Source organism: Dromaius novaehollandiae, chromosome 4 (genome assembly GCF_036370855.1).
Source record: "Dromaius novaehollandiae isolate bDroNov1 chromosome 4, bDroNov1.hap1, whole genome shotgun sequence".
NCBI classification, from domain to species: Eukaryota; Metazoa; Chordata; class Aves; order Casuariiformes; family Dromaiidae; genus Dromaius; species Dromaius novaehollandiae.
Window position 1 is genome coordinate 78,976,292 of NC_088101.1, and position 13,606 is coordinate 78,989,897.

At 38.5% G+C, this 13,606-nt stretch overlaps 1 protein-coding gene across 2 annotated transcripts in view; it reads left to right on the plus strand.

Annotated features, from left to right (window-relative positions):
* NELFA (negative elongation factor complex member A) overlaps positions 1 to 11,992 on the plus strand; it is a 29,506-nt gene extending 17,514 nt beyond the window's left edge. For both annotated transcript variants that reach the window (XM_064511528.1, XM_026112737.2), the window contains exons 9-12: positions 1,643 to 1,754; positions 4,633 to 4,889; positions 6,017 to 6,116; positions 7,607 to 11,992. In XM_064511528.1, the coding sequence (XP_064367598.1) occupies positions 1,643 to 1,754; positions 4,633 to 4,889; positions 6,017 to 6,116; positions 7,607 to 7,791 (654 nt within the window). In that variant the 3' untranslated portion in view covers positions 7,792 to 11,992. The remainder of the gene's footprint in view (positions 1 to 1,642; positions 1,755 to 4,632; positions 4,890 to 6,016; positions 6,117 to 7,606) is intronic.
* Positions 11,993 to 13,606: the final 1,614 nt, after the last annotated feature.

Genomic DNA, 13,606 nt, shown 5'->3' on the forward strand with positions numbered 1-13,606 from the left:
TTCAGCAAATGTTTGCCTGGAGTTACTTTGGAAGTACTAATAGATAATTTGAGGCTGCTCTACCTACTGTTCCTTTGCCTCTCAGGAGGACAGAAATCTATCTCAAATCCTCAGTGTTTTCACTTAGCCAAAATTTAAAGTAGTTACCATTACTCTTTACCCATTTATAAGTCCATGTATTGATATATGATGCTTGCCAGAAAAGAGCACTCTGTTTACAAGGCCTATGAGTCAGCTGGCAAGCCTATGGAACCTAATGGTAAGCACATGCGACACTGGTCTCGTGGTTTTGGACCTAGAAACTTAGGACGCACACATGCTGAAAACAGCATGTGGGCAGATCCTGGCATGCATGTGTCAGGAGTGGAGGCCTTAGCATTCTGCAGAAAGACAGGAAAAAAGTATCTTTTTAGCAGACTCCATCTGAAATATATTTTACAGGAATATCAATCCCAGTGTTTTTGTCTGGTAAAGCTACTTTAATGATCTGTCTGCTAGACTTACTCACCCTAAACTTTTCCTCCCTCATCTCCTTATGTTTAGTAAGGCTGGATTGGACTAAAGTGAAGATTGCCATAAGAATGCAATGCGATTGTGTTTACACTGTGTTTGCGATATCATCATGCATAATTGCTATGTACAAGACATGGCATTTCCTTTGGCTTGAGCCTAGATGACATCTCTCCCTTAGGTCAGTGTTGACTGCCAGTTTGGGTGGAGATGAGTTCATCTGTGTTTTTACCACTGATTAGGCCTGCTGCTTACATATGTCCTAGGGGCCTTCGCATTCTGTTGGGCCATGTTTTCAAGTGATATTTTTGTAGGACTTTTGCCCATGTGTGAACACATTTTTTTGCCTGCTCATCATGAAGCAGAGGCAAACGCAACGCTTAGTCAGGCAGAAGATCACTTATTTTTATAGTAAGTGCGATTCTTCAAAGTGTACCATCTGCAAAAATTTTATGATCCAGTCTCCATACTACTTGCTGAGAAATGGGACAAAGGAATTGAGGGCAATTTGAAGTCACTGCATTTTGCAGCCTGGACTATGGTGTTTGCAAGGGCTCCTGGTTTGCTGGTATGGTCCACACAGACAATGCTGTTTAAAAGAGGTGCTGCCTGTAGAGAATAATCTGTCAGTACCACATATCAGAGAATCATGGTGTGCTGTAAATAATGCTCTTGCTGTAAGTTGTTAAGTTGTTCCAGGATTACAGAAAATCTAAGCATCACTGAAAGCTTTCAAAGTCTTAAAACTTATCTATGTAGGAAAGTTACAATGTTCAAGGTAGGATGCAAGTTTCAGCAGCTGCAACTACAGCATCTCGATTCTTTGTGGAAGTACACATTCCATTATACTGGTACCTTTTCCTGGCTCAGTCTGTTCCTTTGGAAGCAACTTTGATCTGTATTGGGGTGGTGGTGGGGAAGAGCTGCTTTTTTTTTCCTAGGGTCATTATAATATTTGAAGTTTGTATAGTAAGTTAAGGTTGAGATAGCAAACTGCCCTAGCAGAGTCATCCATAATTAAGTCCCAAAAGGAACATCCTAGCAGAACTAATGTTGAAATTGTATTTAAAATGCAAAAACAGCATACGAGTTCATGCAGTATGGCTGTAACGCTTTCTTTGCTGTTTTGCAGAAACTTGGCTCGTTGAACAATGAACCTGCACTGCCTTCTACAAGTTATTTACCTGCTACCCCTAGTGTGGTGCCATCTTCCTCGTATATCCCAAGCTCTGAAACACAGCCAGGTAAAGAGTCTTTTTTGCTATTGGGGCTCAATACCTCTGATTCTATACAGCTTTATTGTCTAGCTCTGCTCTTATTTACGAACATACTGTCCCTCCACTCTAATCACACTGACCGTAACAGGCTATAAAATGTGTGAGGGAACCATGATCTTGGGTTTTAGGTATCCAGACCTGCCATTTAGTCTAAATAAAGGAAATGCTTGTTCTTTTTAGGTCTTAAAATGACTGTTAGTTAAGTCAAGCAAGCAAAGGTACTTTCTGTTTGTTTTTCTTACTCTACTAGAGGAAATCCAGCCTTCTTTTCATCCCTCAAGAAACACCAGGAATATGCATAGGTGTAGAATATACACTTCATATACACACATCCATATGCATGCACTTGCAAGCTAGATGGTTGCTTTCAAGTGTCAGATATGTTTCTACAGTCAGGTACATACTAAATTTCACCCAGGCTGTGATCCACCACTCCCTTTCTTTTGCATTTTCTTTTTACCTTTCTTTAAAGGTCCAACAGATAATAGCTGACCTCCTGCATATTTTGAAAGGTGCCATACTTTCAATGCTGGAAAATTTTCCAAGAGTAAAATAAAGAGTGTTCATACAAATTCTTTATTTCTGCACCATTTAACACACTTGCTTTTACCTTTTTCTTTCCCTGTTGCATGTAAAGTCTTAAAGGAACCTAGGAGTTTGCTGCAACAGACATGCCTGACTGGGATTCATTACCAAAGCTGGTAGTTGACAGAGAATCAATGTTGCAATTTAATTCATTATTTTTACTCTTGTTTGTTGAGATTTGGTATTGTAACGTTTGTCTCTGTGAACGTGAGATGTAGCATGTTGGTCACTATAGAAAGAGGTATATGCAAAAACTGATTGCTAACTTGGCTCTGAAACGGAATTCAGAATCTCTCTGAAGGTCCGTGCATATCTCTCTTTGGCAGAAAATTGGCAGCTCCAGAAGGAGCACAGCCAAGAGCACATCTGCGTTGTCAGCTGCTAGTATTATTTTTCAGAGCGTTGGCATTGTGTTCAACAGCAGAAAGTCTAGTTTAAAATTCTCTATTGTCTTTAATTTTTCTAACTTAATTTTTCCTTCTGGGTGTGAGATATCTTACTCTCCTCGTGGACAAGCTGTTTTCTTAACATAAGACACACACAGAAAATCCGCAGGTTTGGTTTCCTACAATATGAAGTTGCATAATTAAGACACGTGTTACTTTATGCAGGTCACTTACTCTGAGATGAGAGGAAGTCAATAATAAAACTTAGAGATACTGATTCCCATGTACAGTTGCTTCCTTCACTCTATAATGAGTAACTCTGTAGCCATAGTCTTAATGCTTCCTTTAAGGCTCCATTCTGTGTGTTTGAGTTCATTAGTTGTGCTTGCCTAAGGATTTGGTAGCTCCTGCTTTATATAAAACATAATATTTAAAGCAGACTGCACTATTTCATTATCACGTGGCTCAAATTTGTAAATCTGTAGTGATTTGATTTTGTATTTTGTGAGCAAAGCTTCAAAGTAGTACATTCATTTTTCAAATCAAATGAGGATGACAGTAAAATTTGAGAATAATCCTACAGTGTTTTAAAAATGTAGACAACTGTTAGAACTGGATTTTGGATGTTCGTCTTTTTAAAAAGGCAGGCCTGTTTGTGTGTGTCTCCTGTGTCTTTGTATCAGCTGTGTTTGAAATAAGCTGTTGGGATATAAAACTGAACAATCCATCTAGCAGATGGATTTAGTAGAAGTTAACTGGAAATATTTTAAGTTACTGATTTTGCAGTTTCTTTTTATTATAGGTAGATTCACACAAAAAGGGTAGCTAATTGTTATGAATGTTTATCTTAAGTGCTCAGTTTCCCACTTCACATCTTACTAGATACAGGCCATATTGTTAAAACCAGTGTTATGTCTGTGCCTACATTGTGGAGAGTGATAGACCTCACTCAGATTCTTAAAGCCTGATCTAAAAGGCATCAGCTGAGCTCTAGTCTGTATCTGCCTTCCAGTTTACTCTGAACGTCAAGTGGAGTAGGTTAGTTTAAGCCTCATGAGACTTGTGAAAGGTGCTTAAGCGACTGTACCTATGTCTAAGAGGCGCAAAAGAACGTGACTGTTAGTGTGCATTGGGTGGCTGCAGTTTGCTGGACAGATGGTAACTTGTAATATCATAGTAACTTGATCAAATACCTAACCTCTGGCCTCACTTAGTTTTGGAATAACAGCTTCCCTATATTAGGTATAGGTGAATAAATCAACTGAAAAAAGTCAAAATTGGAACTGCTGATACTGTGGGCTTTTAACCCTCTTAGCAGTTACTGTGTAAATAATGAGTGACTTTTCTTTTTTGAAGACTGGATTTAATTCTGTTATCTACATCTAAGTATTTGTATTTTCAGTATTTGCTTACTGGCTGAGACTTAATTACCATTTCCTTTGGAAGCTGCTGCTACATTAGGTAAAAACTGATGAAATATTTTTGTGGTCTTGGCTCCTGCGTAAAAGTACAGTAACCTTGATAGGGCTAGAGTACAGTCGTTTATAGCAATATCAGCTAAAAAGTAAATCAGTTTCAATTAAATCCAATTTCCCTTAAACATAAAACTTGATATATAGTATAATCTGTATAGTATGATATACAGTGTAACATGTATTGGACAATAAGTCACTTAATCATCCAATAATTGGTAAAGATAGCTGAGGGGGAAAAAGCATTTGTTTCTTAAAATTTTCACATAGATATTACATGACATATTGAATTATGCCACTAAAATGAAAAGTGGAATTTCTAGATCTTTTTGGAGGCCATAGGTGATATAGATCCCTCTGTGTGGAAATAATGTTTTTAAATTATCTGATTGTTTTTTTCAGCCGGCTCTGCACGGGAGGCCTTGCAGACTAACAGACAGACTGAAGAGCCTGCAGCTCCAAACGCTACCACAACTCTTCCTACGCAGTTCAAACAAAGAACACCCATGTACAATAGTAACTCTAATCCACCCGCAGCTACACCTACCTCGCCCCTAACGCCTACCACACCTCCTGCCATTTCCCCTGCAGCACAAGCACCACAAGTGGCTCCCCAGACTCAGCAACAGCCACCACCGAAAAAAAGCCTCTCTCTCACGGTAAGTAAGAATAGGTTCTTTCTGACGTCTGAGTGTTTCAAATGCTGTTTTTGATGTAGATATGAAAACGCAACTTTTTATTATTTATCTTATTCAGTGTCTTGGCAATTCCTGACCTTTTGGTCATGGAGGTTGAGGCTGCTTAATTATAATGAAAGATATTCAAAATGCTTTGCAGCTTCATTAGCATTACTGTCTTATAAATGCTAATTGCAAAGTTTATAGTTGTCCACTGTTACTGTAAGATGTCTGTACTTACTGCTGCTTGTTACATAAAATGTTGTGTTCCTCAATACAAATAATTTCACTGTGTTTCTTAAGGTTATCTGGTAAGGTAAATAGAATGAGAGAAAGGCATGTTTCTACCAGAGCTGTTGTCCAGCTAATTGCATATGATCTAAGCTGCTAAAAATGATCTTGTCGTTACAGTGGTAGGAGAGAAGATATCAATAGATTAACCAAAGGTGGAAGCCTTGATTATTTTGTTTGTTTATTTATTTATTTATTTTCCTCCTTTCTTTCACAAGTCTTAAAGGCTGGGGGTGGGGAGGAGACTAAACACTCAACTGTAATTCCTTATGTCCTGAAGCTTTTTATTGCTGGTATGTTTGTATATATGTACATGCTTGAAATAAGCAGGTAATTAATTCAAAATACAGCTGATTCAAAGACTTTGTTAAGCACATCTGTACGCTTGGCTTGCAGGTTCTGAACCTTAAGAAACCAGGTGACTCTTCTTTTTAGTTGCTCTGCTTCATTTATCAAAAAAATCTCCCTTGTAAATTCTTGCAACTCGGGGTTGCAATGGGAAGCATTGGCGGGGGGGGGGGGATTTTTTTTCTCTAATGTCACGAAGAACACAAAACTGGTAGAAACATTAAATCTATTGAAGTTTTCTTTTGTTTTTTTTTTTGTTTTTTCTTCGGTCTGAGTTTCAGAATTTAATTGCCCCTGCTGTGTAAATGTTAGGGATATGTGTTAAAGAGGGAAAGCCTTGAGGTTAAAAATATTTTTATAATGGTAAGGGGAAAGTTTGTAGGTCTATATGCTTGTCTCTGGGTATTAATACAGTATGTGTTGGCAGTATTTTCTCCAGTGGAATTCATATTTGTTGTTATCTATTGCAGAGGGAGCAAATGTATGCTGCACAGGAAATGTTCAAGACTGCAAACAAAGTTACAAGGCCAGAAAAGGCTCTTATACTTGGATTCATGGCAGGATCTAGAGGTATGTATTGAGACTAAATTAGTTTGCTTTTGAATATCTAATTCTGAAATACGTTCTAGCACTTCTAAGTGTGTATATGTGAATGGAAGTCTCTTGCTTTAGCAGTACTCTGGACTGTACTTAATTAAAGCTTTAAAATGTAAGACTATTGGGAATCTTTAGGGCCTGTTACCAATAAAAGTCAAACACACCATCAAAGGAGTCACTGTGTACAAAGTATATGTGTAACTGAACACACATAATATCATTACTTAGGGACTGAGGAGAAACAAGGCAGCCAGTCAGAAGAGTGAACAGACTGATTGGGTTCTAGTGTCCTGTCTAGGAGACCAATAAGTGCAGATTCTTTCAGGGCAAGTTGAGGTGTAGGGTTCATAGTAGAGGGCTTCTTCACTAACTCCTTAACATTAGAAATGCAGCAACTGTTGTTTCTGAGACCACAGATAACCATAGGTGCTGTGAATCACAGGAAGAGAAGCTGTCCCATAGCTAGATCCTGTCATATATTGGCCTTGATAGACCAAAGCTGTTTTACCCAGAAGAGTATCAGATGTAAGATGAGAATGGGCATAGGAGTCCTTAAGTGAACTCTGTCATCTGTACCAGCTCTGGTTTCTAATTTGATATTTGAGGGCTCTATCACTGGAGTGCTGGAGCCTAAGAGTTGCTCATGTATTTGGATCAATACAGTAAATAATTCAAGATGACCAAGGTAGAGTTACTGTGACTCCTGCATTTTTTAAAAAAAGTTTAGTATACTTTTTTAAAAAAGTGTTTAGTACATAAGAGGTACTTGTATATCTACAAGGATTTTTTGTAAAGCAAGGTAAAATATGGTTTTAAAAGTGTGTGTTTGTGTGTATGTTGTTTTTCATATGTGCAGATATATATTCCTACAGTAATAATGTCAACACCTTCTGAAAGTTGGGTAAATGACTGCCAACTCTGATATACCTGAGCTTCCCTAACTGTCAGCTTAAAGTGTAACAGTTAGCACTCATGCTGGAGTGGAATTGAGTATTCTGGATGAGTGGATTTCAGTGAAGCTGTGTTTGGGTTTCCTAAACTGCTGAAAATTGTTGATGCTTTTAATTATGATATATATTCTAAATAAAATAACTTTTTGTTAATTCAGGTTTATAAAATTCCATTTGAATAAAAGCTTCTCTTATATTTCTCAAGGCAGACAGAAATGACAGTCATGCTTTCTTCCCCATTTTGTTGTTCTTCCAGTTATTTCAGCCCTGAGGTTCATCTTTTTGGGTTTGGTTTTCTTTAGGTATAGCTAAAACTCAGTCTGTGAGGCATAGAAGCAAGAAGGTCTTTGTGTGGCTAGATGTACTAGTGACATATATGTGCTATCAGATTTGTGTCATGTCCCATCTCCCCCACTCCAGTATTAGGCATTGAATCTCCATTGAGTGCTCTTTACCTTTTCTAATACACAGTGCTGAAACATGTTTAACTTGTTTTTATTCTTGTTTTTGCAGAGAATCCTTGCCAAGAGCAAGGTGACATCATTCAAATTAAACTTAGTGAGCATACAGAAGACTTACCAAAGGCAGATGGCACTGGCAGCACCACTATGTTGGTTGATACAGTCTTTGAAATGAACTATGCTACTGGTGAATGGACCAGATTCAAGAAGTACAAACCTATAACTAATGTTTCTTAAGAGATGCAGCAACAGCAGACTGGACCAAATCACGCTTAGAGTCAACCAGCTCGTAGAGTATGTCAACTGTACAAAATGGCATTCATGTATACGTTTCTTATTACCCTCCAGAGTAGAAGTTGTGGCTCTTCAACCTAAGTGGGCTCAGTGAACACAGAAGAAGGTTTCAAATTCACACTTTTTTTTTTCCTTTAAATCGGGGAAGAGGGAAAAGGGAGAGGTAATCTTAGGGGGGTTTTGTTGCTGTGTTTTGTTTTCCTGCAGTTCAAGATGCCAGAAATGGAGATCACAACTGAAAGATTACAGATGGGAGCAGTTTACTTCCAAGTACCTGAGGAAAAGACTACTGCGCAATCATTCACAGTTTACCATTAAACAAGGGCACAGATCTTTATTGTAAAAATGTTTTCTTTGGCTACATGGGTTCTATTTTAAGAATGGACACTTAAAGCACCATAGCTTGGTGCTTTGTTATTTTATAATTCAGCTGCAGTAAAACTAAATATTGCAGGTGGTAGATGTCTAGTGTCTAATGGTACCCACTGTATGTTTAGCTTATTTATGCTTGGGTCATAGGATGGGACTGAGCAGCTTTGTTAACTTTGCTATATTGTGAATGTCTATGCCCAGCATGAATTAACCTATATTTGGCATAAATCGAGATAAAGAGAAACTGAGTATCATAATTTTCTGAAGAAAAAAATATCAAATTTAAGATTGCTAGAAAAAAGAAAGTAGCAGTGGCTTATAGCTATCTGGAGGTGATAGCTCTTTGCCTTATGAGTCTTAGGGCAGAAATTGATCTATGGCTCTTGCATAGCAAGCCCTTTGAACAGCATGAGAGGATATGAAACTTGTACATCTCAAGACCAGTTGCAGCTTATTTTAAAAAATGGCCCTAGTAGTGATTGAATGACACATCTCTGAATGCAGATGGCTGGAAAGATTTGTTGTCTTGAGGCAGTGTTAATGTATGTTTGGTTGAGCAGTCTTAAAGTGCTTGATAACCAAGTCCTAATCTAAAAAGAAATTTGAATGAGTGTAGCTGTGGTTCTTACCAATGTAGTTATATCAGTATAATCACTAATGTGGTTGCAATTATACTGGCATATAAATGTGCCTTATACTTGTCCCCTTCCAGTAGAAGCACGTTTTAATCTTTAACAGTGTTTACACCACTGGTATAAGCCTGCTTTAATTGTACAAGTATAGCTTGCATTTATTGACAGGGCTTACGTACATAGTTCAGGCTTCATCGTTTAGAGACTTGGATTCATCCTTCAATGGAGACTTTGGATTAAAACTTTGGTTTCTGCCAGTGCTTGTATGTGGACTTGCACTTGTTAGGGAACAGTGCTCAGAAGGAAGAAACACAAAGATGAGTAGCATAGTGGTTGTCTGGGACTGAGGAGGTACCTTGGGCTGACTAGAGGCTGATGTTAAAGTGAAACTCTTAGGACAATGCGAGGCTGGGTTGCCTTGTTTTTTGTTTCTTTTTTTCCTAAAAAGAAAGCAGACCAAATCCCATTGGTATATTGTATACTAACAAAGATATTTAGATGATTGTTTAGCCTTCTGTATTGGGAATTTTTATTGCATTTTTGTTTTTAGCTTTTCAAACTAATTATCCATCAGAACAGGGAGAACATAATGAGGAAATCTGTGTTTTACAGTATTTTAAGATGTGACCAAAAATATAGATTTCTTAACTTTATTTGAGCAGATAGATATACAGAATGTTTTAACTCACCTAGTGGGCGAGTTACTTGATGGTAGCTGCTACCGTTATGGAGTGCATGTCCATGCATGTCTCAGCGTGAGAGTTAGACTCCACATATAACTGTCACACTGGGAAATCTCCTTCACCTAATTACCCTGTTTCAGAGGCAACGTAAATTGCAATTTCAGTTGCAGTTTTTCTTTGAACAGTTAAAAATCAGCCTGACAAGCAAAGAAGATTAGTGGGTTTTAGTTTTTAGAATGAGTTCACTATAAATGTGTTTCACAATGGCTATAACTTATTTGATATAGTATGTTACACGGTAAGAGCTAACAACAGAATATGAAAGTATTCGTCTTTTAAAGAAAGGCTTAAAGAAAAGTGACATTCCTTTTCTTGTCTGCATTCAGATTTTTAAACAGCTTTTTATGATGATCCGTTTCGGTAAAGCAAACATGTATGATACTTCTGTCTTAATTGTTCTTGCTTGCTAGATAAGATGCAAGTACCAAATATATCTTTTAAGGAAGAGAACTTTTAGAGAATTGGTTGACTTGAGGGGCGTGTACTCTCATTCCAAATTGTTGATTCAAGTTTCGGTGCAGTTCAGTAGTGATCAGGAGTTGCTGTGTAATGGCTCTTTGGCTCACTTCAGATTAATGGGGACCTTCACTAAATTTACTTGGTCCACTAGTTGGACGGAGGTCTGCATTTCAGATCTGTGCCGTTGGGATGGAGATAGCTCTCCCTCCACTCTTCAAGAAGTCCTCCTAGAATGCGGTTGAGTCATTTGAGTGAGATAGTGCGTAGGAAGCTATACCATACTGCTACCTATTCTTATTTGCTGCGTGACAAAGTTGGTCTCTAGGCCTCTTTGTCTAAAATAGTCACATGCAATAAACTGAAATTTTAAATACAAGCTTAGTATATTTTTAATCCAGTTAGGTTATGGTCATTAGGATGAGACAATTTAAAGCTGCAAAAATAATTTATTCTTAAAAGTGACTTAATGCTATGGTATTGAGGGTCATAATTTCAAGTTGATCTTTGTATCCAGAGAGGTTTTTTTTTTAAGATGACTAAAGAAAGGGAAGCCTTTTCAATATTGTTTAAAATAATGATACTGGTAAGAAATAAAACAATGTGGAGCTCTTCAGTTCAGACAATGAAATCACTGAACCAGTGGCCTGACTGAGAGTAGGGATAGTGCCAGACAATTCAGAAGGGGCAACACTAACATTCAAATTCCAGTGCAATGGAGTAGTAGGATACAGAATGAAAGCTGGCCCTGGAGCTTGATATTTTTTGTCTTAAATATTCAGTCACTTAGCTGGATTCTGTACAGTGGGGCTCAATGTGCTGCAAAATTAAATGAACATAGACTTGACTCTAGAATGATTTGCTGATATATCAACAGACTGACCAGAGAAGTAGTTCAGAGATTTCATATTAAAGTTTTGTTTTCATCCTTTTCCCTTCCCTTTGTCCAAGCCTGAAGTTCTAGGGAATAGCAAGCCCAAGCTTCCTAAGTGCATTTTTGGACCTCATCAAGGCGGTATGTCCCACCTTCTCTTGTCCTTGCTAATAGAGACACCTATCTGATATGCAAGTCTCGGCAAGATATGAAGAATTAGCTTATTTGATTTTCCAGTATGGAATACTGGAGAAAGAAGCAATGAAAGTGGCTTGTGTTTTGCCGTATCTTGTCCTAAATCTTTATTCTTTGGGGAGAAAGAACACATACGTTCATACCTAAGCTGCTTGAACAACTTGTCCCACAGCAAAGTGCTGGGTTTCTTTAGGCTCCATCTGAACTCACGAGTGCTGTGAGGACTGGAAACAGTGAGGTGAGGTTAATAAAGAAGGTGAGCCCAAGGGGGATGTTGAGCAAGAGTTCTGATTGTAGATTCCTTCTCCCTTTTAGACAGAACGGTTTTTCCTACTGTAGTGCTCTGTAGTTATTCCCATACAAAGCTGTCCAGGCTTAGTATGGTTAACAGTCTAGTATTGGGCCAGTATTTTGTGGGTTAACTTGGTTTTCACTGGTAGCTTTGCCATTTAATCTTTCAGTTAAATACCATAGGATGCTGGATGTGATGAGGAGGAAGCCTTCAGTAGCTGATTGATACCTCCATATGAAACTGGTAGTTTCTCTCACTAGATCATGTCAAAGCACAGACCACTCGTCTAGATGAAAGAACCTTGAGACTTTGACATTATACAGTTTAAGAGTGAACCACACTTTCCTAGTAAGATCTGACTGGAAAAAAGACTAAAAAATGTTAAGCCAGAGCCCTCTGGGAATCTGGTGCCTTTAACAAGAAATGTCATTTTGTAAAATGTTACATCTATAGCATAGCCCATATGTTTTCTATTAATTGTTTTTTTTGTACAGTTGTAAATTCAAAATACTCCATCTTTGGGTACGTATTTTCAGTGTAATACAGTATGTATAATAAAAATTTAGATTTTCTAAGGAAATGGACTGATACTTTTTAAACAACCTTGAGTTGCTGCATATTTTATTTACAGTTGATTTGGCAATGAGAACCAGTAGCCTGAGACCAAGTGGACAAATTGCATGATGATGTATATCCTATTTTAAATTAATGTTGCAATGCTTCTGATACTTCATGTAAATGTATTTTAAAGTTGGCATATGCCAGTTTTGCTGTTTAGGAGCTTTGAGTAGGAGGTGTTATCAGAATACTTGCTCTTGCTTGCTGGGCAGATTCACTGACAGTTAATTATCCCTGGGTAGAAGGCATCCACGGGGTTTGGGTGTCCGTATACTTAAGCACTCAAGCCATAGTCCAGACCTGGTGGTACAAGGAAGGTATGCCTGTGCACCCTTTCCACAGATGGCACATGCAGTATGAAAGTTGAATAAACCCCATTCTTTCAATGCTGCCTTTGGTTGAGTTGCAGCATTTCTTTGCATTCTGAGCAGTGGCCTCCTCTTTCAATTTTAGTGCTGCAGAAGATACCCCCCCAAAAACTGTTTTCCTGCTCAGAGACACCATTTCTGTGGCTGTAGTCTGGTTTATCCTATGATAAGCATGAAGACTTAGCTAAGTGTCGAATTATACGGACTGATGTGGCTGGCCTCATTCCAGTTTTCTTATGTGCAGCCTTATGACGTGGCTCTGTTAAAGTAGCCTGTGCTGGTGCAGTGCCAGACAGTTGGAGGGTGTTTTTTCTGTAGGATTGACCTTATTGAATAGCCTGGAAGAGAATGTGTTCCAGGTCAACTGCTCTATTAGAGCACTTGTGACAAACTGAGGGTAGGTTGAAATGCACATTGTGTTTGTTGTTTCATAGGGCATTTGCTGTGTCAAAGAGACTTAATGACATCCAAAAGTTTTTCAGATGTGAACAGTTCAGGATGTAGGCCAATAGTTTCTTCCTCATGCCATGGTCAGTGGGTGAGTGAGTCACTACTACGTTTTGGTATGTGCCAGGTTGCCTGTCTTCTCAGAGTGGCCTATTCAGTGTCAGACTGATCTGGTTTTAGGGGTCTGTCAGTGTCACTGGACATCTCAGACAGGCTGAGCTGGTTGAGGCAGCTGAATGTTTGTGATGCTGTTTTCATACTAATTCTCATGACTGATGATGACCAAACGTTGACCTCTTTGAGACTCAGATAAGCTAGTGGCAGACACAGGACAGCTTTAGAACAGAGTATTTCTGATGCTGTTAGGTAGAATCTAAAATGTCTCAGACTTTGTTCTTCTCACCCTATGCACAGTCAGGTGCACACATGCGGGTTCTCCTGAGAGCAGGGAAGGAAAATAAGGCAGGAAGCAGACAAGATAATTGTTCCACAGTAGATGAGGCAACTTTGTTTTCAGAACCTGCTCTGTTTCGAGGCGCTTGCATGATGGTACCAGACCTTCTTCTGAGGAACTTGAAGATACAGTCATCTGGGTCTCGGAGCATGGTTTCTGAATAGCATTTGGTATTAAATTATATGCTTGCTTCTTCCTGGTAATTTCATGAACAACAGAAAACAATCTTCTGTCCATAGAGCTTAGTATCTTAGCCTGCTGAGTGTGTTTGAAAAGCGTAAAGAGTTCTTGAAGGATTCTTCACAGT